Source organism: Trichomonas vaginalis, chromosome V, assembly GCF_026262505.1.
Source record: "Trichomonas vaginalis G3 chromosome V, whole genome shotgun sequence".
Taxonomy (NCBI): domain Eukaryota; phylum Parabasalia; order Trichomonadida; family Trichomonadidae; genus Trichomonas; species Trichomonas vaginalis.
The window spans coordinates 27,547,792-27,575,601 of NC_067207.1; the positions used below are offsets into that span (position 1 = coordinate 27,547,792).

The 27,810-nt window shown below is 33.7% G+C and overlaps 6 protein-coding genes, 1 non-coding gene and 2 pseudogenes across 9 annotated transcripts, besides 1 other annotated feature; 4 read left to right on the top strand and 5 right to left on the bottom strand.

Annotated features, from left to right (window-relative positions):
* Positions 1 to 2,094: 2,094 nt before the first annotated feature.
* Positions 2,095 to 20,101: a mobile genetic element.
* TVAGG3_0413470 lies at positions 17,101 to 17,501 on the bottom strand (annotated as a pseudogene). Its single transcript has one exon. A coding segment is annotated over exon 1 (401 nt).
* TVAGG3_0413480 (uncharacterized protein) lies at positions 17,911 to 18,473 on the top strand (the record flags this gene model as incomplete). Its single annotated transcript, XM_051233187.1, has 1 exon — positions 17,911 to 18,473. A coding segment is annotated over one exon (563 nt), but the record flags the coding sequence as incomplete, so codon positions are not given.
* Positions 20,102 to 20,554: 453 nt separating the features above from the next.
* TVAGG3_0413490 lies at positions 20,555 to 21,402 on the top strand (annotated as a pseudogene). The gene has a single exon. A coding segment is annotated over exon 1 (848 nt).
* Positions 21,403 to 21,406: 4 nt separating this feature from the next.
* TVAGG3_0413500 (serine threonine-protein phosphatase family) lies at positions 21,407 to 21,649 on the bottom strand (the record flags this gene model as incomplete). Its single annotated transcript, XM_001314645.1, has 1 exon — positions 21,407 to 21,649. The coding sequence occupies one exon, from the start codon at positions 21,647 to 21,649 to the stop codon at positions 21,407 to 21,409; it is 243 nt and encodes an 80-aa protein (XP_001314677.1).
* A 17-nt stretch (positions 21,650 to 21,666) lies between these two features.
* Positions 21,667 to 22,029, bottom strand: TVAGG3_0413510 (uncharacterized protein; the record flags this gene model as incomplete). The annotated part of the gene is made up of 1 exon (XM_001314646.1): positions 21,667 to 22,029. The coding sequence occupies one exon, from the start codon at positions 22,027 to 22,029 to the stop codon at positions 21,667 to 21,669; it is 363 nt and encodes a 120-aa protein (XP_001314678.1).
* Positions 22,030 to 22,938: 909 nt separating this feature from the next.
* Positions 22,939 to 25,252, bottom strand: TVAGG3_0413520 (ribonuclease MRP protein; the record flags this gene model as incomplete). Its single annotated transcript, XM_001314647.1, has 1 exon — positions 23,259 to 25,031. The coding sequence occupies one exon, from the start codon at positions 25,029 to 25,031 to the stop codon at positions 23,259 to 23,261; it is 1,773 nt and encodes a 590-aa protein (XP_001314679.1).
* A 33-nt stretch (positions 25,253 to 25,285) lies between these two features.
* TVAGG3_0413530 lies at positions 25,286 to 25,357 on the top strand. Its single transcript has one exon. It is a non-coding gene; the product is annotated as a tRNA-Glu (tRNA).
* A 230-nt stretch (positions 25,358 to 25,587) lies between these two features.
* Positions 25,588 to 26,187, bottom strand: TVAGG3_0413540 (uncharacterized protein; the record flags this gene model as incomplete). Its single annotated transcript, XM_001330617.1, has 1 exon — positions 25,588 to 26,187. One exon carries the CDS (start codon positions 26,185 to 26,187, stop codon positions 25,588 to 25,590), a length of 600 nt encoding a protein of 199 aa, XP_001330653.1.
* Positions 26,188 to 26,314: 127 nt separating this feature from the next.
* TVAGG3_0413550 (Potassium Channel Kv1.1, Chain A domain-containing protein) lies at positions 26,315 to 27,578 on the top strand (the record flags this gene model as incomplete). The annotated part of the gene is made up of 1 exon (XM_001330618.1): positions 26,332 to 27,537. One exon carries the CDS (start codon positions 26,332 to 26,334, stop codon positions 27,535 to 27,537), a length of 1,206 nt encoding a protein of 401 aa, XP_001330654.1.
* Positions 27,579 to 27,810: the final 232 nt, after the last annotated feature.

Genomic DNA, 27,810 nt, shown 5'->3' on the forward strand with positions numbered 1-27,810 from the left:
GCAACCTATGCTTTTAAACCGAGTTATTGGTGCACAGAGTGGAGGTTTAGAGCGACTTTTAGCGAAAATGGCAGGCTAGTTGGAGCTGCAGACGGAACAGCTATAACTCAAAGTCAAATGATTAGAGTTCACTCAAAAATCAAATAACAGATGTCAAAAAGTCAAACATAGACATACAGAAACAATAATGAAAACGAAAAGAAACTAGAATATTGAACAGACACACAAAGAAACTCAATGAGTTAAACGTAGACGAAAAAAGAAGAAGAACAATGAAAGAACTAAGTACAGAGAATTGCGAAAAAGTGTCAGAAAAAGCAGCAGAAGTAGCAAAAATGGAACAAATGTATAAATTTGAAAAACCTACTACTCAATATAAATACTGAAAGATGAAGAAATAAACAAAAAGCCCTGAAGACATATATGGATAGCGATGAGTAAAAAAGAAGTTGAAGCAAATGTAAAGGCAGAAAACTTTTACAGTTGCAAAACCAAACCGTACAGTATGAAAACTTAGCACAAGAAAGTAAAAATAACGACGCAGCCATGCAAAAGGCAATGAAAAGCGCAGATATATAAAAGCTAATAATGATTGGTTAGATTCCCAAGCCAACGCAAAGCAGCCCAACTTATAGGGTCAATAAGGACAAAAATACAAGCGGATGAAGACAGTTCAAATGAAGCTTTAATGAATGCTGACTTTAAGAACGCCTTCGAAGCTCTCATAGTAAGGTGAAACAAGTGAACGATTTCTCATCTGGAAAGAAAACTGAAGTCTGAAGGTTTCGACAACGAGTTAAGAGAAGTAGCACAAAATATGACGAAAAAATAACAGATGCAGCAACGAGACAGGCAGTTCAAAGTGCCTATGAGCCGTTAGAGCAACTGTTGTGGAAAGTCAAAAAAGAGTTACAACAGACCAAAACAGACCTAGTAATGCTTTCTTAAAAACGAAAATCAGGTAGGACACTATGCTGCAGATGGATATGTGCCAGCTGGTGGAACTTATTATACCAGTTGGAATTATATAACTAGTAGTGAACTTATATACCACCAAACCCTCACAAGAGAAGCACCTGCACCAGGACTACTAAAACATTTACATCGTCAATGGACACAGACACAGGCATGCACCAAAACCACACAAAAACCAACAGTTCCAAATCACAAACACATGCACCACAAAACCAGTTCAAACAACTGCACACAACAACGTAAACACGCCAACACAACCACAAAAGAGCAAGGACATAAAAGAAGTAGAGAACAAGGAACAAGAATTCTTAAAAATGCTTAAGAAATTATGGTTACCCAGATACTCTTGACTTTAGTGACAGATATAAAAGCTATTAGAAAGTTCAGGAAGGAAATACTGACCGAACCTATTTAGCTTTATGGTTCAGCACCAATGGGATATAATTTCAAACCTGGAAAATACAAGCTCGCTAAGGAGATAGATTAATAGCATATCATCCAAATGACATGAATGAATTTACTCCGAGATATTTGTGCAGAGATAAATGATAATTAAAACTATCTTCATGAAACGCGTAAAAAATAGAGACGGAACGAAAGAAGAAAGGGTTATGAATGCGGATGACTTAATAGGGAATTTTTAAAAAGGTCTCGGAATATATGAAATGCAGCAGATGAGGTACAAGAAACTCCACAGGAAGAAGTTCAGATACAACCAGACATGGAAGAAATAGTTCAGCAACAAAGCTAGAAGAGCCTGAAGGAAACAAACAAGTCACTCCTTTGGAACTAACTTCACAGAACTAGATGAAGATTTGGAACAGCCGAAAAATCTTGACCCTCAACAAGAGTATGCGGAGAATATGGAATCTTTCCAAGAGTCTAAGAAAAATTCGGCTGACATAGTAGAAGAATATCGAAAAATGTTCGCCGACATACAAAAGACTCAACATCAGATGAAAATATTCAGCATAGATGAAGAACTGAAAGAAAGTGTACGCAAATACAACAACCTTTTACTTACGACATATAACGTTCAATCTTTGGCTGAACTCGGTGAAAATAAAGGTTAAATTTTCCAAAACATATAGAAATGAAACATTGTTTAAAGTTCATTCAGAACCTATACCAATATGGAAACAAACCTACTTTTGTTTCTGCAGACTATGGAACTACAATGAGATGGGGTCATAAAGCTAATCCAGATAGGTGGTTCATAAACTTACAACCAAAATTCCAAGAAGTTGTAGACGCAATGAAAGTGAATGGTGAACCAGATATAGCTGGTATTTACGCGGCTTTAATGCATTGAAAGATATGAAAGATGCAGTATATTTGAACCAGTATGAAATGAACATGGTATGGAAATATAACACCTGACGTTCTAGAACATTTATCTCAAAGAATACAAGAACAATAGAGATGGTATTTTGGTGAAGAGTTTAGAAAGAAAGTTAGGGGAGAGAAGAAGAGAACCTATTGTACATGACCTTGCAAGAAAGTTTCAAAATGTCTAAAAACTTACTTTGCAGACAATGAACTGAAGAAGGATGAATATTTAAGAAAACTCAAATGGACAGTACCAAATGAAATGTTAGTATTGAAAAACAATGTCCTTGACAAAATAAAACCAACTACAGAAATAAATGCCAAGACTGAAACAATTGGGTAAAAGCTTTCCCATTCACAAAAGATTTATTGGTAACATGGAAAGAAACCAAATGGCTACAAAAACATATATTGGAAACGAGCTTATTCCATTGGACAACTCTGTTTGAAAGCTTGAACGAACCTAGAAAGAGTCATGCAAACAAACGCGAAGACTCAAATACAACTATGAAAAATCTTTCTAGAATATAGGTTACCTGAGATGGCGACAGAGCCAAGGCAAAAAGGACATGGGAATTTACAAATACTAGGTAACATGAGCAAAGATCAAACAAACTTGAAGCAGAGGAAGTACCAAAAGCGACACCAAGAAAAGAAGTAGAACAATAAAAAAGAAAAACTACTAGTAAGTATAATGAGAAAAAGAAGAAAAACAGTAGAAGAAAGTAAGCTTGGTCCAGTGGGTTCTATTATGACACATAAATCCAATATTCTATTATTTTTACCATATGAAATGTACCGCTCAGAAATAACCAACAGTTTTTGGATCCATGAAGGAAATGTTTCCAATGGTATAACGAATGCGACAATGCCATTAGAAGGTCAGAAATAGTTCCTGGAACTTACGAATATACAACTGCTGTTTCTTATGGAAATGTAGGTGAGTTTGGAGAAGGTTCTTCAACACAAGTAGATATTGCTTGCACAGGTTTATATTATTTCTATTGACAACTCATTTTATACGTGGAACAAGACATTGAAATAAAACCTTTCTGCCAAGTTGCTGACAAGAAAGGTTGCAATGGAATTTTCTATGTCGATACCATATGCTCCAAGAGTTTTCATGGGATATAAGATATATTCTAACTCTGACTTAGTTCAAACAGTAACATGGCAAACTATGAATGGTTCGCTTTGGAAACTCAGTACAACACAAGCTAGAGAACAAACAGACCAGTATGCAACTATTGAGAAAATAAGAAGACTTGACCCTAACGTTCCAGAGTTTATGTTAACCTTTCTGGCAAATGGAACTGCTGACCACTAAAGTAAAACTGAAATTAGAGTTCCTTTGTCATCTTTCCTCATCTTCAGGTTTTAAGATACTTGCCAACTGGCAGGAAAAATTTCTATCGAACTTACTCCAAGCAAAAATAACTTAGTCATTGCACAACACAAGACCCATTACTCTAGAAGTAGTGGGAACTAAAATGATCAAGTTCGCGACTTTGCAAAGACAAATTGACTTAGACTTTTGGTTTACAACCTCAACACTGAAAGTAACCTATTATTTCAATGCTGCTGGAACTGCTTGGGACCCAGTTAAGTTTACATGCGAAAAATTTGAATGCAAGAGAAATAGAAGCAGACTTGCAGTCTATTTTGGACCCAGAATATCAAATGCTTTAGCTGCCAAATATATTGCAGTTCCACTTATGTTCTATACACCAAATATCTGTCAAAGACTTTGCAGGTGAAGTTGGAACAAAAGTGCAGACCAGGTGCAAGAACAGATATTGCTTTAACAACTGCAATGAAACATGCAGATACTATGTTTGTACTGTTCAACGAACTATAAATGAATATTCTTTGTTTTACAACCCGGTATTAAAATATAATATAAACATAGATGGCAAATATTATCCAAGAAGAGAATAATCTACAGTTGAGGATATGAGGTCATACAATGACATTAGATGCTATGAACTTTAACAAAACACTCACAAACACTTAACCCTGAAATGCAAAGTTCTATTATGCCATAGTGTGAAAGTATGGACTCATACAGAGTCAAAAAAACTCAATATACAAATGGAGACCGTTCAAACTTTTGGCTTGCATTCCATTTGCTGACTCAGAAGACTTTATGGGTGGTATTCAACTGTTGGTACGTTCAAATAAAATATATATTGGTGAGAGGACGGTCCAATGAATTGAGAGCAAAGAAGTTTACAAAACCAATAGCACTTTTCACGAAGAATGCTCTTTTGAAGATTCGTTCGATGAAACCTGCTGGCTCCTCAGATTGGCATAACGACAGCTTCCATCGAGCAGATTTGGCAGGCGTCAGTAAGTTGTTCTTGAACTGACTTTCTCTCCGTCAAATATTGACAGTACGCCAGTTTGACATAAGTATTGTATTATAAACTCCCTTTAGTATATGGTCAAGTTTGTTATTTTTGTCGTATTCAAGAACTTTCACCATTTCGTTATACCAAACTTCTTTGCTTTATGAAAATATTTTGGTTGCAAAGACTGCTATTCTATAACATTTTCCCATTGTTTGTTAAAGAACTATTCATTCAATGATTTGTATGTGTTGTGGTATAAACTTTGTTTGCTTCAATTCAATAAGAATCCAATACGTCATCTTTTTATTCTAAGTAAAATGTCATTTCCGAAAAATAAAAGCGTAAGTGTTTCAAAAGGTTTAAGTGCGTGGCAGATGTGAATAAAATTCACCAACTCAAACAAACAGTCAAAGTGTTTTGTAATGTCAAAGAAGAGATGTTGAAGTGGGGAAACCAATACGAAGACGAAGATGGTATAAATTTCCTGAAAAGAACAACATATCCTGAAGTTAGCAAGACTTAGTTCTGTTGCAGATTCGAAACGACTACCAACAACTTGAAAGACAAACTTAAACTCAGGAGAAGATTTGTCAAGCTTTGTATATGTTAAACTTGGTCGAACACAACCCTGTAAAAGTGAACTCTATGTCATTACCTCATGAAGTTTTGAAAGAACTATTGAAATTTGACAGAGGCAGACGATATAAACATCAAAGAAATAGAACCCGGACATTGCTTGCTGGGTTTCATATATGTCATTGACAAATATACGTTATGAAGGAGGTGAACGTTGAACTTAAAATATAGTTCCCAGACGTTAAAAAAATATTTTGACGACCACAACATTTCATTAAATTTACTTTGCTAAGTAAAAATGTCAAAACTTTTCTTGAAAGATGTTTGAAGAAAAACAATATAGATTTTTCATGTAAAGGATTTACACACTTTTGAACGATATGAAAGACCCTGTTTTTTTGTTCGGTAACAAAGGAAAAGTTCTATGTCTTACAAAATATTTGACTTCTTAACAGAGGAACTTCCAAGAAACGCCATGTAAAGTTTAGATGAAGTTCTTCTCCACTTTCAGAAAAATTTTAAATATATTAGTAAATGGCAGAGACATAGTTTTATACTATTACGATCAAAAACCTGAGTCATAATTCTAATACAACAAACTTACAAAGTCCTCAAGGAGACATGTTAAACTGACTTAAACACAATGACGACTAAAGCCTGTTTGCTCTTTTGACACAGAAGATTTATATGTGTGAATGGTAAAAAATACTTCTTTGAAGATACTTACTCAGATATACACAACAGGTTTTTTGACTTATTTAATACTTTAAACGGATGTAACATGTGGCATACTAGCAAGTTTCATTATTTTGATGTCCGACTGAGTTTTATAATAACGATATGAGCTATAATACAAAATTATTATCTGGTTTTTACACAGTTTCCTATAACAGGAAAAGGTGTCATAACAGGATCTTATGTCATTGACATTTAGCCACATTTAATATATGTTTAAACTAGGTTTCAAAGTGCTTATCGAATGTGAAAAGAAACTACTAATGACCAAAAGATACTTCAGCGTATAAACAACACTTTCTCTGCTGGTTGCCTATTGTTCATTCGAATGCAGATTTCACGCTTTAGTAAACTCAAACACTTTGCAATATAACTTACTTACGTTGACGCAAACTTTGTTCCTGTAAAACTTTTATGTCCTATGTATTTGTCAATGACGGCAGAAAGTTTCGAATTGGAAGATGCAACTGTTGAAAGTATTGTACTACAAGAACAACTTCACACAAATAGCTCAAAACAACAAATGCAACAAATGCAAGGCAACAAATGCTCAAGAATAAAAAATAAATTTTTTTTATTTTTTTATAAAAATGTACAGAATAGAGTTTCAGATTTTATGACTTCCACATTCAGAAATATGTGTCCATTTGAGACTATAACAAGAGTCGAGAATTTTGAAACGTTTAGTCATTTATGTCGACTCTGCCCAGAATGTTGTGTAGAAAGAATGGGATGTATTCTTTAACAACCTAAAGCACAGAATATTTCAGAACAAGAATGTAAACAGAAACTTAAGAAAATAAAAGTCGTACAAGTTGGTATGAAGATTAGATCTTGGGATATCTTTATTGTCAAAAAAATTTTTCAGTTCGTGTATAAAGTTCTATACACTCCTCCAAACTCTCTTCTATCTTCACTGATATAAATAGAACAAGTAGAATGGAAAGAAATATTATAGAAGCTTGTTAGACCATGTCAAAGAAATTATATCAATGGAACGAAAGAGTATGAGTATATCTATGTGTTGCAAACATCTTACACCAAAGTCATGCTAAAAATGAAACTGCTCTCATTATAATTGGAAAACAAAACGGTAAAGAACACTTTTACAGATATCTATGCAAACTGTTAGAGAGTTATATCGAACCGAATATGACAAACTTAGAAAACATTGCGGATATTAACCTCAATAGAGAATATGAAACTTATAGTTTAAGAAACTTCAAATTATAGATACAACAAAAGTTTAACTCAGCTTTGAAGAGTCTTATAACAGACAAAGAGTTGTTTGAAAGAATATAAAAGACAAAGAGTTGGTGAAAATGTTGCAAATTCATTATGGTTTCAAACAGTGTTCCGATGAAGTTAGAAAGTTCTGACAGAAGATATTAGTTGTCAGAAGTCAGACTCATATGCAAGATACAGATATATTGACGACTTAGCAGAACTTTGACCTATTTTTACAACCACTTGTTCTCAATATTCATGACATTAGATTTCAAGTTCATCCAAGACAAATCCACATCCCGAAGAACAAATTGTTTAGAAGCAAACAGAGTGTATATGAACGTTTTTAGATAAACTGACTTTTGTGTCTTAATGAAAGTATTACGATGTAAAACAATATTGTCAAAATATGTTATAATGGCAGCTTCTAAACAATTCTTGGCAAATGTCAAAAGTCTTTTAGATGTTCAGAATGGTGTAATATACAAAGAAAAATTTTTCTGAGTAAATTTAAAAAAAATATCTTTTTTATCCGATAGAAAAGATGCGAAATTCATCTCAGTAAAGTAGATATCAGACTTAAGAAAAACTAGACCCATTCGCATTATTTGAATGTTTACTTCATCCATTTTGGAAAAGTCTCATTACAAAGTTTGGAACACTCGAACCAGTTAAGTTTGCTATGTGACTAAAAGGTGCGAAATTTGAAGACTTAGACATAGAAGGTTTGTTAAGAGTCAAAGAAATTTTGAACAAAGGTTCAAACCTTAAAGAAGCAAAGCATACAACTTGTTATACCTTATGAACCAAAAAAGCAGACGACTATGAATATTAGAGATTCTAAGAAGTTAAGTTCAAGGTAAATTGGTAAAAAATTTAGTCTAAGCCATGTATTGCCCTAAAGGAAGAGAACATTGACATTGAACCAAATGTTCTAAAAATAAAATTTTATTTTTACATGTCAATTTCTTTTTCTCTGAATGGCTCTGTGTCTTCTTCTCTTTCACTTCTTTTTTTCTTCTCTCTTCTTCTTTCTGGTGGAGTTATCAAATTTCGCAAATATTTTGTAAAGTTTGTCCTTTAATACTCTATCTATTCTGTTTCTATTTCAATCCTTTCAGAAAAGGCATGTGTCTTCTTTGCATTCTAAGAACTTTTGTTGGACTTCATCTTCTCAAGGGTCATTCTGTCAACATGCATTGAAAAATTAAAGACTCTCTGCTAATTTTAATGTTCTTGTCATATTCCAGAAACAGAACTTAGAACAATTCACCTTCTTGTTTACATATGTAAGATTATGTCGACAGATGTTTTGCTTCAAAAGCTTGTCTCGAAATATAGATAGCGAAATGCTAGACATTTCTAAAAGATAAAAATTTTAATTTTTTCTAAAAATATTTAGAAAAAAGTTGCTGACATGACAAGAAATTTGAGAATGTTTTAAACAAGAACAAGGAAGTTGAAATGCCTCAGATAACATACATGACAAGTTCTTATTTGCTCAGAATGTATATACAGTCTAATTGCGCCTGGTCGGGTAAGACTTTACTTATCTATAAAATGGCTGCACACAAAAAACTAGATGAGGGAAACCCATCTAGAAGTTAGTAGTCATTTGTTTAGTACTTCTGGTCAATTCGATCAAAGACGTTATGTTCAAAGATATTATAAAGAAGTCTAAGTTAGTATTGTATAAGGATACTGATTGTTAGATTGGATAAGAAGTACCAGAAAGAGTTTTGAAGTATATTATGCTATAAATGATATAATTCTAAGTTTAAAGCAAATGAGGAATGCAGAAATATTAGAGAAGAAACACTTCAGAAAAACAGAAAGAGATAGAATACATTTCGAAGAATTGCAATCTTCGATTGGAAAGACACCTCATAGATGTCTTCTTATCTTAGATGATCTTTGTCTCATCCTTTGGTTAAAGAATAGAGAAACAGATATGGTGTGAATTCTTAAGAAGCTCAGACACTTTAACATTGTCGATTTGTGTACGACACAAGAGTTTTAAGTAGATTAAAGAGAATATTATGATATATCACTTTCACCGATTGTCCGAGAGATTTCATGAGACTTTCATGGATAGTAGAATCCATGGCAGGTATGTTTGACAAATGAATTAATGGAGAGTAGAAAGTCAACAAGACCCTCATACTTTTTCAGAATTCATTATCAGACGCCAACAAGTTCAATTGTACAAAAGTCAACTGAAATAAGAGTTCATTTACTCTGCTTTGTTTGAAGTGTCAAAATACTCTTTATTTTCTATTCAGTAGGGGTAGTCTTCTTGAATGTTAGAATTAGTAGCACTTTATATCATAGGTTGTGTTGAGGTAAGTAATCTTGAACTATTTTTTAATCTTCATTTGGTCATTGAATACGGGGTAAGTTTCGCGATGAAAATACGTTCTGTCGATTTGAATCTTAAGCAAGGTGATAAAAGCTTTGATTGTTTCTTCTGAATAATGCACAATACCATTATCTTATCTATTCATTCATATCTTCAGTATAAATCATTAATAGTCTTTCTTGTTTTGGTACGGAACGGTATCTTTCTGAATGTTTTCTTTGATTCAATGACTTCTCTTTTGTTGATTCTTTTCATCTCTCCTTTTTATGATTTCGTCAAGAAATGAGTAAACATGCATGCATAAGAGGCGAAGCCACATTGAACAGATTTACCAAGAAGTCTAATGTACATAACCCAAACATTTGGCAAATTTTACGATTTCATGTGTTTTAATGCAAGACCGAAAAAGTCGTCCTAGTAGAATTTCACGGATAAAAAGTTTTGTGTGCTTGGTTTTGACATCGTATGTAGTTTTGTAATTGTGAGCATAACATGCTGTCAAAATAACTGCATTTGGTAATTGTTTTGGACCGAACGAATGATGACGGATGTTTCTGTGTTAAACTGAAGACCCACTATATTCTGTCATTATAGTTCAAGTGATAAGTGTTGTTCTCTGTTGTTGACATATCTGTCCTTACATACAATAAAAAATAAAAAAAATAATATGAGTGATTAATGCTTCTGTTGAGTAAAAGATTCAAATCGAGTTTATGGGACAAGTACTCTATCAATTCTTCACAGTTTCAAAGGAATCTCTCTTCATTTCAGAGGAAGAATTAGCATTCAATTACTCCAATTTTTTGTGATGAATCAGCAAATATATTTAGGAGAAGGTTATTAACCTGTCTTCTAACTTTTCTACCTCGTGAATTTCATGATTTTTCATCAATTTTTGTCAAGACTCTTCGTAGAGAGCCGTAAATCAGAGCAAAAATATATTAGGGATAGATGGTATTCAACATGGTTTTCTATTTTTCTCACATGGAATTTTAATGATTGTGCAATGCGTATATGTTTTCAAGACTTTCGTAAATGTTTTGTCAACAGAACGTGAATCTTTTGTCAATTCTTCATCGTAAGAGCACGTGAAATCAGACAAAAATTAATATTTAGGGTGACGAGGTTAATCTAAGCGTTTTCTACCTGTTTCCTACCCCGTGATTATTTCATGGAATTTCCCGAAATAAAAATAAGTAGTTATTATTTATTTAATTTTTGGTAATGTAAATGACATGATCAGTGGAGTTTTTTGACTGAAGTGAAGGTATGACATTGTCAAAAATAACAGTTTATATAATGAAACAGTTATTTTTTTCAATTTTTCATTTACGAGAATGTCGGGTAGATAGGTTTAGATCTAACTCTGGTTTCTCACTGTTTTTCCTATTTCCCCTAACATGTTTAAAACACACAAATCATGAATTTGGTCATTTTTCAGCAAAAGTCTGTTAAGAGAGTTAGGATCTAATCTGTTTCTCAACCTGTATTTTAACTCGCAGTTATTTTATAAGCGTTTGCACTGTAAAGCGTATTTTTAATTAAATTTTTGTGAATACTCACGTTTGGAACACGCCTTAAGAGAGAAGTGAGAGTGGGCGGCGGGAGCGTCTCAACTCACGCGAAAGGGATAGTTAGAAGGTCTCGATCTAACCTGTTTTTAACCTCTTTTCTACCCCAGTTATTTTATAAGGTTTTAATGGTAAACGTTATGAATTGTGAGACTCTAAAACAGTTTTGTAAGCTTCTATTTCTCGCTGAGAATATCGAATGTTTTAACTATGCGAAGGTTTCTTTATAATTCTCTCTTGACGTCAGATAGAAGGAAATCGTAAGCATTGGATAGATTTTTTGTTCAGAAATGCTAACAGGTCCATTTTATTTCTGCTGTTTTTCTGCTTCTTTCTTTAAGTCTGCATAGTCGTTTCTCATTCGTTTCTACTTTGACGGAGTAGTTATATTTCCTCATTGCTGCTTAACATTTAGAACATTTGCGGTTCATTTTGCGTTATAATTCTGAAACCTTACCTGCTAAAACAACTAAGGCGTCAATTGCTCTCTTCATCCAAACTAGCGGGTTTATTTGTTTTTCCATATTTACATCTTTTATCTTTATCTCTTATCTGCCATATCACTCACAACATACGAAACAAAGTTGTCGTAAGGTCTTAAATTCTTCAGATTATATATAGTCAGAAACATTCTTATATACATGTCGCAATTTTTGCCATAACCTTATGGTTGCAATGAAATCTAGAAACTCATAGTTTACCTTCGTATGAACTTCTTTATTCTTACTGAGTCGTTGGTTCACTTCAATTTCTCGAATTCAGGAATAGTTATGTTTGTTGTTGGATTTCAGGTAGTTAGGCCAAATGGTCAATAAATGTCCTCTCCTTTCATAAAGATACTGTTCATTTTGTCATCTTTCCGCACTACAGTCTAAATTACATGTAAAAGTTCTTGCTTTATCTTCTGATTTCTGGTTGTCAAAAGTATATGGAAGAAGGAATGAAGCTTTTCATATTACCAACATAGATGTTGGATTCATGACTAACGAGTTGGTGCTGTTGTTTGAATTGTTTTGCTTCGACATGACATTCTGTTCTTTATACAAAAAATAAAAAAATAAAAAAATAAAACTAACTTTTATTTTTTATTCGGGAAATACATGAAAAATTCAAGAGGGTAGAAATAGGTTAGAAAAACGGTTAGATCTAACCTTCTACCCTAAATTATATTTTGGGTCTTTACATCATACGAAAAAGTCTTGACAAAACATTTACGAAAAAGTCATGTTGACAAAGCATGTACAGAAGAATTCATGAAATTCAAGAGGGTAGAAAAATGAGGTTAGAAAACATTTACGAAAGAAGTCTTGACAAACTTCGTAAGATGTCATGAAAATTCAAAGGGTAAAAACAGGTTAAAAACAGTTAGATCTAACCTTCTACCCTAAATTATATTTTTGGGTCTTACAGCTCATTACGATGAAGAATCTTGACAAAACATTTACGAAAAAGTTTGACAAAACATTTACGAAGAAGTCATGACAAAACATTTACGAAGAAGTCATGACAAATTCAAGAGGGTAGAAACAGTGTAGAAAACAGTTAGATCTAACTTCGCTACCTCTAAATTATATTTTGGTCCTTACACCATTATAAGAGAGTCTTGACAAAAATGTACGAAGAAGTCTTGACAACTTTCGAGAAGTCGACAAATTACGAAATCAGAAATTCAAGAGGGTAGAAACCGTGTTAAAACGTTTTAGATCTAACCTTCTACTCGACATTCCGTCAAAACAAAAAATAAAAAATGACACTTTTTCATTAGATAACTGTTATTTTGACGAAGTGAAGTTTGCACTTCGTCAAAAAAAATCTCCTAATCATAGTCTTTTCATACAAAAATACAAAAAATGACACTTTTTTTCATTATACATGTTATTTTTACAAGTGAACGTTGCACTTCAAAAAATCCCTGAAATAGTCTTTATACAAAAAAATGAAGAATAAATGAAAATCAACTACTTTATTTTCTATCTTAAGGAAATCCATGAAAATTATGAAATCAAGGTAAAAAAGAGGTGAAAAAACAGGTGAGATTCTAACCTTCTACCCTAAATTATATTTTTGGGTCCTTTACATTCATTACGATGAAGTCCTTGACACAAAACTTACGAAGAAGTCTTGACAAAACATTTACGAAGATCTTGACAAATTCAAGAGGTAGAAAAGAGTTAGAAACAGTGTTAGATCTAACCTTCTACCCTAAATTATATTTTTGGGTCCTTTACACCATTACGAAAGAAGTCTTGACAAAACATTTACGAAGAGTCTTGACAAATTCAGAGGGTAGAAAACAGTGTTAGAAAACAGGTTAGATTAACATGTTAACATAAATTATATTTTGGTCCGGAACAACTTTCTCTCATAGGGGCTGTGCAATACTCTTTGCGTAAGCGTTCAGAACCTTCTTCGAAACTCTTGGTCTCTCTTCGATTTGATTGAGATTGGAATTGCTGGGGTGGAGCTTGCTGGAACATCAAGTTGGGAAGTAAGGCATAGGCAGAGGAGGGTATTCGGAAGCCTTGTGGGTGGTAGTAACCTTGAGGTGGAAATTGTAGAAATTCGGAGGTACTTGCTGGAACTGAGGTTGCTGAGGAGACTGTTGTGGTTCTTTATTTCCTCTGGTTTGGGAAAGGACTCGGTTGGTGGGACATCGGCAATTCGTTTGTGTCCTGTCGGAAGGAAAAACTTTCTGTTGAAGGAAAACACTTTTCCTGTTGGAAAGGAAAAACTTTCCTGTTGGAAGGAAAAAACTTTTTTCGTGATAGGAAAAATTTTTTCTGTCGGAAGGAAAAATTTTTCTGTTCGGAAGGAAAAATTTTTTCTGAATTTCGACAAAAAGTTCCTAATTTTTCGAAAATTTGAATGGTTTACGGACGGACAACTCGAAAATTTTTCTTGTCGTCGGAAAAATTTTTCTGTCGAAGGAAAAACTTTTCCTGTCGGAAAGGAAAAACTTTTCTGTTGGAAGGAAAAACTTTCTGTCGGAAGGAAGGACTCGGAATGCCAGAAGGATTTGACGAGGCAGTTTACCTAATTTAAATTAACGACTGCGTAAAAGACTACTTGCGCAAGGTCATGAAGCCCAAGGTCAAGTTCACCACTATTTCTGGAAGGTCTACACTTCAGCTCGAGATTGAAACCGGAATTCCAATTGAGGTACCAGACGGGACAGCCTACGACGACATAAAGGACGCCAAAAGAGAAGCTCTTGTTAAGTTCCTAAACAAACGTCCTTGGATAAAATACCAAACAGAGGAGTCCAATTCCACGAATTATACAATTCTCAGAGCACTGTTCCACTTCTCGGGTCAGCCGTTCTACATAACCTCAGAAGGCGACATCCAACCAGTTCAGTAAACCTTAACGTTTAGAGTAAAAACATTTTTTTATGTTTTTTGTGAAAGTTTTAAAATAAATTGTTTTCATGAGTTTTCTACGATGTTAGAAAAGTGGTTAGAAAACGTGTTAGATCTAACATGCTACCCTAAAAGTATTTTTCAATACTTTTTCAGCACTTTTCCGTAGTTATATATGAAAGACAATTCGAGATAAAAGTCATAGTACAATGGAATAATATGTTGCACACCATTTGTTGTGAACCAAACTTGAAAGTCAGAGAAACTGTTACTAGGTGGTTCGTAGAATTTAGAAGCAAAGTCATAAAAGTCCTTACCAATACATAGAAAACTATTGTTGCTTGAACTGAAACTTGCATGACACATAACATTTTGAGGGTCAAACACGTTTCTATAAACTGTCAAATCTGCTGGTGGAAGTATAAATTTAAATGGACCATCTGGTGGTAATGGTTCGTTCTGGTTTAGTAACCGAAGAAATTGTGCCCAAGAACGTTTTGTCTACTTTCCAAAATAAAAACTCTGTATCTCTTGGAGGGTAATTTCAATCTTTTGAAATGAAACGGTGGAGTTCATCTTGTCATATTCTAGTTTCAGATAGTATGTTCCATTTAGTAAAGAGTTGTATTTTTTTTTGAATTCCAATAATATTTGTTCATTTGAGTTTGAAAGTCATTTAGAGTTTTCTCAAGACTTTCGTCTGAACGCACTGTAAAGATTCTCATTTCGTCAAATTTGTCTATTAGACCATCAGAACCTTTATACTGCCCATGAAAATATACTGCGAACGTAAATGCGTTAGTTCTATTTGAAAACAAAACTCTTCTAAATCCTATTGCCTTTGCATCTGAGGACTTTGAAGCCAACGAATTGGATAGTCAAACCTGTATGTTCGGGATGAAATTTCTTCATCTGAAATAGTCCTACAGCATTTGTAAAGATATAGTCTAACGGTTTTGTATCTGCTACTTTTTGTTCTTTGTTTTTCAACCTGAAGCATTTAATATATGTAAAATATATTGTTTTAAAGATGGTATGCCATATAGCTTCTTGAATTTGTTAAGAAGTATTTGAACGTATTTTCCATCTGTATCTCTAGTGTTTACATAAGCATAGCCCGCCTTAGTAAAATATACTTGTAATTTCCTATCGTTTACGCCGGTATAAAAGTAAAAGAGTCTTGTTCTTCGCTATAGTAGTAAAACTCAAACGTATGCTTGCCATAGTCTGTAATTTCAATTGTTTCATCTTCTAGTTCGTCGACAATTCGAATACAATATCTCCAAATTTGCCTTTGTTCTTATTGTTTTAGAACGAGTGCCCCAACGTAAGTTTTCAAGTCTATTGTCGTTTCTTATATGGTTTATATGGTCTACAAAAGGTAAATTGTTAGGATTCAGTATAAAAATGAGTTGCAATGACAACATGTTTAAGATAGTGTTTCCCACCCATCTTCATAATAGCATATCCGTCATTTCGCTCCCATTCGCTTAAAACTCTTTTTTGTCTTTTTGTTTCTGACTTCAAATGACTCACAAGTGAATTTCATATTTCTCATCTAACAACAAGTTTCCTTCAACTTGAGGTTCACTAACATCGAAAGGCATGTCCATAAGACGTTCTTCTTCTAACCTCTCTAGTCTGTTTGGATAATTGGCACGTGCTGTTTCCAAATCATTTCGTAGGTCAGACCAGCCAGTTTGTCATAGACTTTTATGGGTCTTCCTTCCTATATTTTAAAATTCTTCGAAACTCTCCAACCATATCTTTGCAACTCTGCTTTTATTCTAGCAGATTTTTCTATCCATTCTATATGGGGCATTTTTATAAAATAAAAAAATATTTTTTCTTTACTTTACATAACGCCTGCTGCCATAAGTCTTTGACGCCAACCCATACCAGCTAATGAAGGTTGACTTGGTTTAGTTTCCAAACTAAACTTTGGTTTTGGTTTATCTTCAGTTTTTGGTTTTCTTCTTCTATCGGTTTTTCGTCACTTTTCGGTTTCTCTGACTTTACTTCACTTGCAGGAACAGTTGTGTCGTCAACATCTTCATAAATATCATATGCCATTTGTTTTTGTTTTCCTTTCAACTTTTTGTGTTTGTTGTAAAGTTTAGAATATTTCGACTCTAAGTCAATGAGATGTTCTATAATGAACTGTTGGTCAGTGAAGTAAACTTTTCCATCTGTTGTCTCGAAAGCTCCTTCAGACTTCAATATTTTATTTGTTGAGAGTCTGTTTCTTTTTTGAGATACTAGCCGTTCCATTTTGAAAAGTGACTTTGTAGTTAGGGTTTGTATTTCCAGACCTGGCACTTTCTATTATTGAATTTTTCTCTTCATCTGTAAGTTCTTTGACAGGTTTTGACAATGGTTCTGAACTTTTGTTTGTGGTGTCAAATCTACCGTTTCAACTTCTTCGGTCATTTCATCTCAGTAAAAAATTTTAGTTTTGGTTTGTTTTCAACTGGTTGTTTAGGTTTTTTAAGTCGGTCTAAAATTCCTGAGGTATAGGAGAACTTGACAAACACGTGGTGTAATGCTGGAAGTCGACAAATCCATCTTGAACCCATTTGTCTCAATGCTGTATTGTTCATTTCATCTCAGTAAAAACTTTACATTCCCCACGTTTGAGGCGGTTGAGGTTGGTTATTGTTTACCCATTGTTGTGCTGGTTATATCCTCTGTTAAAGAATCTTTCACCTTGGTCCATATAGTGTCCTGCTTGGTTATAGTAGTCATTTGCTTTGTTATAATAGTTTCCTGCTTGTCTTCCTACATTGTCCATCCATCCTTGAACTTTTCCTCTTGTTTCAGGATTTGGAATAAGATTTGTTGCATCTCGTGCTACATCCCAACCTTTCTGTACAGTTTGTATAATAGGTTGTGCTTTCTCTTTAAGTATACCTAATGTACTCAAAATCTTCCTTCCAATTCCAAATGCACCTCTGGCTATTGTTCCCACTGCGGGTAAAAATCTGGATGCAACTCCTGCTAATGCGCCAAATAAACCCATTTCTTATGGTTAAAAAATGACGAATCCAAACAAGAACCCCTATGTTTCTAAAGCGACAAAGAAAGCACTCATGGTAAAAATCTTTAGTTCAACCCAAATGCTTGGTTTATGGATATCTTGGAAAACATTCCGAGAGTTAGAACAGATGGACCACCATACTGGCTAATATTTGTTGGTCAAAACACAAGATACTGTGAAGCCATACCATTATGGTCCAAAAATATTTTAGATGTGAAAACTGCTTTGACAATATTCGTTGACAAATACCATCCAACAAAACTGACATCTGACTGTGAAAGTTCTTTCAAATCAGATGATGTAAAAAACTATCTGCGTTCAAAAATGTAAACCAATATTTCATTGTCGACCAAAACCATTCTGCTCTTGGTGCATTGACGGTTGTATAAAAATGTTAAGAGACTTAAACCAACCACAAGGTGGTGAAGCAAATGAAATGTCATATGACGACAAATATAGACACTTCTCCATGGCAAAGATGAGACAAGTTTTAAATATTTACAATAACCGTAAACAAAAAGGTTTGGGAAACCACTCCCCCGAAGAAATGAAAAACAACCCTGACTTAGAGAAAGACTATATATTTAATAATTTAGTCAAAAGAGACAAACAAGAAAGAATGCCGGGCTTCAAACTTCAGAAAGGTGACAAAGTAAAAATAGAAATACCTAAACGCGACCATATGAAAATACTATTGACTATGACAACAATGGGAACCCGACAGGTACTCACATTCGTGTTCGTAAAAAATAGAAGAAAGTATACAAGAGAATATTATGAAGTTTTAGGCAAACATGGCAAAATGTACACACTGCAAGCAGAAGATAAACTACTATTGTCAGACCTCGTTTCAAACTTGTCAAAGTTCAAGGTGGTATACTTTCAAAGACAGTTCCTAACAAATATAAGACAACTCCTGACGAATATGCTAAAGAAGTTGAAAATGACGACTAAGCAATTCTATACCATGCGTAAACTGTCATGTAAGGTGGCATGTATTCTTACTTTGTCCCGTTGTTTGCGTATATCCTGAAACGAAATGTGTATGGTTTCCTTCTCCCCTGAGTGTCACTCCAGTAACAATTTATAGCAAACTTAACGTCGTCTTTAACATCATATCCTTTACCTTTTGTCATTCCTGACCAATCCCAATATCTATGCTTATGCCAACCTGCTTGAGATGTACTTAAATCTATGTAGTGACTGTGTGCAGGTAAATTTTCACCTGAAATCGTTTTACTTCCACCTGTTTCCTTTGAAGAGTTTGCACAATACAAAAACCTGTCGACTATTTGTTCCCATGCACCAACACCAAACATTACTTGAGGACCTCTTGCTTCCATAGATGTATAAATAGAACCTACTGGGTTCATTAAATCAAACATATGAGACATTATAGGATTGTCTCTTTTGAACTTAAAATATAGTGCAACTATTTCAGGTTTCTTCTGGTTTGTGTCAGAATATTTTTTATAATATAATCTTATGTTTTCAGGGTAGGTAAAATCTTGACTATAATATTTATTTCTGTCATCTTCATAATAGTATACTATTCTCGTTTTTTCTATTGCATTATATCTTTTATATCTATAATAATCTAAATATAATGTTAGCTTTTGTTCATCTACATGTGGTGTTCTGACGTCATCTCCATAGTCATAATAATATGGTGCTGGAGCTGGGTCAGGCAATGTCATATCTGTCATTTCATAAACTCTTAAATATTTCTTTTGTTCGTCTCCATATAAGTTTAAGTAGCAGTTGTTGTCTAATGGAACTTTAACTTGTGTACCATTATTCTTTTTATAGCTTACATACATTTCATTGTTATTTTTCGGAATGAGTTTATACCGTGTACCATTTTCTAAGGACTGTACAAACTGCCATCTAAAATATTTATTTTCTTCATTGACAGAAAAGTCACCAACAATAGTTTCAATATTTTTTGTTCCTATCAAACTTTGGTATATTTCATTGACATATGTTTTATCTGCTTTATTTTCAAGGCTAACGTTTAAGTCTGTTATTTCAGAAGATGTATGTGTATGTCCAACGGCACTTTTCCTGTTTAAGGTTTCTTGTAAGTTTGTAATATTTGCAATGGTATGTGTATGTCCAACGGCACTTTTCCTGTTTAAGGTTTCTTGTAAGTTTGTAATATTTGCAATGGTATGTGTATGTCCAACGGCACTTTTCCTGTTTAAGGTTTCTTGTAAGTTTGTAATATTTGCAATGGTATGTGTATGTCCAACGGCACTTTTCCTGTTTAAGGTTTCTTGTAAGTTTGTAATATTTGCAATGGTATGTGTATGTCCAACGGCACTTTTCCTGTTTAAGGTTTCTTGTAAGTCTGTTATTTCAGATATAGAATGTGTATGTCCAACGGCACTTTTCCTGTTTAAGGTTTCTTGTAAGTCTGTTATTTCAGATATAGAATGTGTATGTCCAACGGCACTTTTCCTGTTTAAGGTTTCTTGTAAGTTTGTAATATTTGCAATGGTATGTGTATGTCCAACGGCACTTTTACTGTTTAAGGTTTCTTGTAAGTCTGTTATTTCAGATATAGAATGTATATGAGTCTTTTTAGAATATTCGTTTTCAGCTCTTGTCACTTCACTTGACATTTTATTGTCAACATATGTTTTGTCTGCTAGTTCAGGATGAGTATGTTCTTTTGTTGCATAAGCATTGTTAGCTCTTTCTTCTTCTTTTGCTATTGCATCGTCTACATATTCTTTGTCAGCTTTGTTGTCAACATCTGCTTTCAAAAGAAGTTCATTTATAGGTTTCTCGTTTAAAGTTCCTTTTGTTGGATTTATACAGACAGTATGGTTCTTCTTGTCTTGAAACAGAAACTCATCTGTCATTGGGTTTAATGTCAGTTTTAAGTTTCCTTCTTTCAATGACTCAGATATCTTAGAATAGTTTGAAAAGTTTGTTGTGTTCTTATTTAGAGCTTGCATAATGAGTTGTCGGTTGTGTTGTATTTCTCTCATAGACGCTGTTTCATTTGACATTTTTATTCTAGATAAAATATGCTTCCAATAGAAAAGAAAATTCAAGAGTTGCTACAACTAAACCATTAGATGAACTTTTTACTAATGTCGGTCAAAAGTTTGAGACAGAGACCGTAAAGCATGAAGGCTATCGTTTTGACTACCCATTAAGATGGCTAAGAGACCCATCTGTCACAAAAGCTATTGGCTTTCGTAGAATGAAGTTCATTTCAGAAGCCATACATGGTTTCCCATTTACGGTCGGTTTTGAAGTTCGATACTATAACAAAGAAAAACGTATGTATGAGAAATTTGAACAGGGAAAACTTTTACAAGTTAGTTTGCTTGTAAACTTAGAAACAACTCTTCAAGCTTTTCAAGAAAAAATAAACGATATCTATATCGAATATGCAAACCAGTATAACATTGACGAGGGAGAGTACCATCTCGATATTATTTATGACAGGAAAAATGCAACTGTTAAAATCAATAAAATAGAAGACCTTGGAGAAAACGTTTATATTTCTACAAAATATAACAACTTGGCATGGTATAGATTTATGAGGATGTTAAATCAGCCTGCAGCATATCCAGTACACCCAGACTTTTATGAAGTCGAAAACCCTAATGGAACATATGAAAATGTTTTCGACCCAGCTGCTATTATTGTTCATGCTTCATTTTCTGGCGCCCAAAACTCTTTCTTATGCTTGGCAAATGACTTTTACGAAAAACCTACAAAGTTATACGAACCACCAAGTGGAAGTATTTCAGACTTTCAAGTATGGTTTACTACAGATGGAAGAAAAAGAATAATTCCATTATACCATGCGTTTTACTTAGAACTTAGTTTCATATACAACTACTATCGAACGGTAAAAATATAATTTTTTAATACGGTTGAGGTGTTGGATTTGGTTGCCAACTAGACTGTGGTGCAGGTTCAGGCTGTTGTATAACAGGAGCTTGTTCTTCTGGTTCAGGGTCTTTAGGTATAATACCAACGAACTGACCTACTCTTTTACCAATATTTTTGACTCCGTTCCAAATTCCTCTTCCGACAGATTTTATTCCATTCCATATACCTCTTCCAACATTTCGAAAGAAGTTTCCAATACTACTGAAGAAACCCATTTACTATATGTAAAAATCTAATGTCCGCCTAGTCTCTTACGTTTCCTGTTGAGTTCCATAGCATTCTTTAACTGGAGCTCATACATTCTGTTTCTCCTCTGGTAGAAAACATATTCTGGGTCAACTCCTGTGTTTGCGTCATCTGCATAAAGTTGTTTATATCCCACTTCAGGGTTTGTATAAAACTCTTTCCATCTCATATTTGCATACCATGGTGGCAAACCTAACGCAGCGTCATTTGACATGGCAGTTTGCATTTGTACATCTGTTGGCACTTGACCATAGTTTGCCATTGCAGTTTGTATTCTAACTTCATTTGGAATATTCTCTGGGTTTGGTTGTCCAGGTTGCTGTGCATTCGCTAAGTTCTGTGCGTCCATTTAATATTAGATAAAAATATCTCTTACGAGTACATATGCTGAACATTTGCAGGCATTGGTTCATCTTCATATTCTCTGTACTTTTCTGCCACGTCAAATAAATAAATGACACAATGGAAAAAACCTAAAACAAGTAGTCCTATTTCAAACCACATTTACTTACTAATAAAATTTCTTTGTTATGACACTTTCTCCGGTTTATAGGACCTCTCTCATATTCTATCTTGTCATATCTAAACTCATAGTCATGTATGTCCTCTAACCATCTCATAACGGTTTCCAAACCACTTTTATCGGATGTAAAGTAAAAGCATGGATGGTTATGTAAAACGTCTAAAGTTTCTAAAGAGTCTCTCAAAGTCCAGTCTACTTGGTATTGAAAATCCCATGTGTTATAGAACGGCGGGTCCACTATAAAGAAAACATTTTCCTTGTCTTTATATTTTTCATACAACTCTGTCCAATGACATCTCACAAACTCTATACCCTCAATATATTTTTCTATGTCCTCTTTGAAAACATTTGTATAGTTAAGATATAAAACTTTTGACATAAGTGTTTCAATGTCATGAACTCTTATAGAACCACTATATAATAGTCTAGCAGATATACTATCCCAGTCTATATATTCTGCTTTTTTCAAAACCTCTCTCACAATATTTTTGTTATCTAATGGTATACGTTCCATCTTACCTATAGGTATCTTTTCTTTTAACTCTTTCAATATATTGTTTGTATCTGGTATATGTTTGAGACGGTCCATATAGTTGTCGAAGTCATTGCATATAATCTTTGAGTCTGGGAATATTGTATGACATAAATGGGATATATAGAAACTTCCACCGAACAAATCTACAAATGTTAGACCATTCGGTAGTTTCTTAAGTTCTCTCAATATAATATCTTTACATCTACTCTTATTTCCAAAGAACGGTAACGGTGGTTTTGTAAAATTCATTTATATATAATAATAAAAATGTTTTTACCCGAAAAGTGATAGAAAAGTGACAAAACATGAAAACATATATAATTTGTGAAAAGCGACACAAAAAGTGTCACCGGCTGGTCGGCTGGGGTTCGGTCCTCCTCTTGGGTCTTGGGCAAAATTTCTTAGGGCTAGAAGGGGCGCAGCCCCTGGAAGCCCCTCATACCTGACCTAAACAACATTTTATTAACATGTATCAGTTCAAAAAACAAATAATAATAATAAAAATGTTTTGTATAAAACATTAAATTAAATACAACCAAACATGGTGATAAAACTGAGAGCCTTGTTCTTTCATCATAGCTAATCTGGCACCATTTTTCGGTTTCTCGACATTTATACTCAAGTCAAAAGAAGAGGGAAGTTCCTCGAACGATAATGAGTTTACAAACCCGATTCCCTTTCCTTTTCCAGCCAATAATGAGTTTCTTCCATCAGAAACAACTCCAATTCTCTTTCTCTCTCCTTTCAATTCTATTACTTTGCCGATTGATTCAATATCTTCTTTCTCAGGAACATATAAGATTGCAAATCTTGAGGGAGAACCTCTTCTGCAGCATACAATCTTAACTCTTGCAAAAGCATCGTCTATTGGTTCCTTTGTTAAATAGAAAGGAGTTGGAAATTCGAAGAATGAGAGGTCAATTCTTTTTCCTGGAGGTTTTGAGTTGTTTTCCTTTGTGAGTTCGAGCATTTCTCTTGTCCATTCCTTGAATCCTTCCTCTGTTTCTGGTCTAGACTGTGGAAATGCGAACTTATTCGATTCTAATTCGATCAACCTTGATTCTTCAAGTCCAATAGCCCTGGCACCTGTCTTTACAAGTGATCTCCATGCTGCGGCACCTGTTCCAAATGGAAGAATCATAATCCATGATGAGCCAAATTTTGAAAAAGTGACACGTTGAATTAAAATCAACGGTAATCTACCTGTTGGACCATCTGCTGAAGGGAAGAGGAGTTTTGCACGCTCTGCATTGAAGTTTTGGTTGCTTGGAATTGGGCATTCGCTGCATCCATTGAAAAGTGACGAATCTGAAAGAGATTGAACGAGATCTGGTTGAGAGAATATATCTACTGGTGTTCCTGTGACTTCTCTTGTGTATTCTGATGGTACAGAACGTGGATCCGATGAGATATATGAGATGGAAAATCCTGGAGGGACTGTTCCTGGTCCTTTCAAGGAGTAGAGCGTATTAACGAGTTGTTCTGAGTTCTCTTTGTTAGGTGGTAATGCTTTGAGAATGTTTTCTGTAGATTTTGGTCCGAATAATTCGAAAATATTAATTTCTCCCTCTAAAGATCGGACTTGGAGACCTTCAAGAGAAGAAATAATAACAGATGTCAAAAGTGGATGACAAATGCACCACAAGTGATCACCAGATATCCTGTAAAACTGTGCAGGTCCGATTGCACATTCTGGGTATTTATTTGGTGGGTATAAGTCTAATTCGAAAAGACTACGTAACGATGGCTCAATGTATGTGTCTGGTGCAACCATTGATTGGAGGCGTTCGTTGATGGTTTCAAGGGATCCTTTAATATCTATAATGTTTGTGTAAGATATATCTCTGAGAGTAGATGTTTCTGATGTCTGTCGTATCATTGATCGTGTTCCTTTCATTGTTGGCGAATAAGGAATTTTCCATCCCCATAAATCTTTGATGTGAAAACGTTTTGCATGCCATAAATGCGTTTCAAGCCATTTGTGTTTCTCATTTCTGTGCTTACATAATTCCCTTCCATGTGCTCTGAATTGATTTGGATCACGACCAGAAGGTTTGTTTCGAGCTTTCGCTTGTGCTGCACCGGCAACTTGCTCTTCGACTGATTTCCTCATCTTTTTTGGAACTTTCTTGATATCATAGCTCATTGCTCTCCTTCGAAGATGATTTGGTAATTTTTGGAATACGCGTTTATGACCTGGCTTTGAATTTTCCATATTCTTGATCATTTCGGATATGGCTGGATCGCATCTTTTCGCTAAATCTGCTACTTTAACGTCTGGAGAATCACCCATATCCCAATTAAAAATCAATGGGTCACTTTTTTGTGTCACGTTTAGAAATAATGAAGCACAAGAAAAAAATGTTTGATAATGAGAGTTAGAAATGAACTTTTTACATAAACTGATTTAATGAAGTAAGCCAGAACTATTGGTGTTGGTTTCATCAATAGTTTTTGTTGAAATCATGTTTGGAATTTTCAAATGGCCATATGAATTGAATAGGTTATGTTACGTTATAAACCAAACTAAAAATTAAGAAATGTGAATCCGACATCGTTCATCGGTTAGGATAAGCGGTTCTCATCCGCTGGAGCGGGGTTCGACTCCCCGTGTCGGAAAATTCTTTTTTATTTTTTTTCTTGACTGAAGATGGAATTATTCATTTGAAGATAAGTCAAGCTTTTTTTGCTTGTGATTTACTTTCTTTTTAATCATGTATAAGCTAATCAATGAAATTCATTCATTTTAAAAGATTATCAAAAAAAGAAATTTGAATCTTAAGGATATAAATGTTTAAAGTCAAATAAACACAAACAAAGTATTATAATAATATTGCTTAATACTGATATTAGGCTGATTGTAAGTTAGTCAAGATTGTATTGAATAAATCCCTCATATTATCTATTGAATGTAATTTATGTATAGCAATATCGTCCATTTTTCTGGTCCTGAATCTAAAATGAAATGGTAATTCTGGATTTATTATTGGATCTAAAATTTCAATATCTGTAAGTTGAAAACGTATTTTCTCTGTGGTCTTCTTTTCGATTAATACTTCTCCTTGATTAACATTCCATTTTTGGCGGAGTGCTAAAATAGTATGTGGTTTCACGGAAATTGAGCAATCTCTTAAGTATTTCGGTTGAGAAATCCATTGTTCGCGTTGTTTTTTACAAATTTTGATTAAAGTTATGAGATTAAAAGTTTCATATGTATAAATATAAAGTCTGAAGTTGCGCATTGGAGGTCGGGTACCAATTATTTCAATAACATCCGGTTTTGAACTATTTGATGATGGAATGAACTCTGCAAAGCCTAAATGAATTGTTGAGAATAATTCGCGCTCTTCTGTGTTTTCTTTCACGCTGTAGAAATCAAGGTAGTAACTGTTTATTTCACACCAGTATGTTATCCATGCATTTCCATCTAAGGATACGTTCAGAAACATAAATTCGAAAAAAAAATAAAGAAAATTGTCAAAATTTGGATTGATGTAATAATTAGAGTATAACATAAACAAGCAAATTACCATCTTTTTTAGGTGATATCAAAGATTAAAAGTGACACTAGCTCGGTGAATTTGGAAAATAATATGTTTTCTGCCGAGGAACTTACGAACTATTTTGATAACTTACCAAGAGATCTAACCATTATTATTGGATCTAAAACCTACAAAGCAAATAAGCAAGTAATGTGCATTTTTTCAGGAATAATTCAAGAAAAATTGCAAAATTCAGCTGATAATGAAATCAAACTCGAAATTGAAGATCCAAAGGAGATGATCCCATTAGTTATTTCATTTTTGCACGGTCATCAAATCAATATTTCATATGAAAATGATTTTTATTTGAACAAAATAAGCGATGAACTAAAAATCTCATCGCTTAAAGAAGCTGTTCAGGAATCACTAAATGAACCTATTACAATATCTAATATCATTTCACGTTTAGAACAAAACACTTCCCAAGTATTAGAAAATGAAAATAGCGAACTACTTAAATTCTTGGTAGAAAATATCGAAGAAATACAGAAGGATGATAGTTTATTCCTTTCTGATCCTAGAATATTACTAAAAGCTTTAGAAAAATCAAAATTTGAAAATGATGATTCGAAAAACATTTTCAAACTCAAATGTGCTTCAAGGCATATCGATAATTTTGATGATTTCCTGTCTCTCGATGATTTCCAGCACATGTCTATTGATGTAATCTGTGAATTCGTGACTAATCCATATTACAGTACATTAGATCAGAAAATGCCTTCAATACTCATAGCATCACGTATTGTCTCCGCAATCACATCATTAAATACCGATATAAACGAAATTAATGAAAAAATACAAAATTATAATTCCGAAATTAAAGAATTACAAGAAGAACATGATAGAGTTATGGTCGAAAAATGCCAATCCGATGAAAAATACTTGAAAGTTGCAGAACAATTCAAACAATTTAAATTACAAATGATTTCAACCTCAGAAAGGATTGAATCTCATGCCAATTCACTAAACTCTTTCAAGATTTCCGAAAAAACAGTGAATGAAATTGGTTCTAAGCTTAATTTCTTAAAAGTTACTTGTGAAAGGCTCCAATTCTTCTCTGAGAGACTTTCTAGAGCTGTCATATTATACCCTGAGACAACAAAGAATGTCAATCAGGTTTATAACGATTGGAAAGGAAGTATTGCGCCATTACAGCAGGAAATCGCTAATTTAGAATCAAATGAAAAAGATATTGATAGCATAGCTGCAGATTTCCATAAATTGGTTGAAGCAATTCGAAAACTTTCCAATATATAACTTCAAATTTTCATTTGTAAAATTATTATGTTTATTATAACTAAATGTTTATTATTTTTGATAACTTAACTTTTAATAATGATATCTTTCTAAAATAAGTTGGGCAATATTTGAATTTTTGAAAAATTTAAATATAAAACCGAAATTATTAGAGGAAACTTTTATTTATGAGTTTATATTGTTAATGATGTATGAATTATAGTCGATTGTAAGATGTTTTTCAAATGACTTCAACTTGTCTTTGCCATTAGTGAAATTACTATATTATTGAGT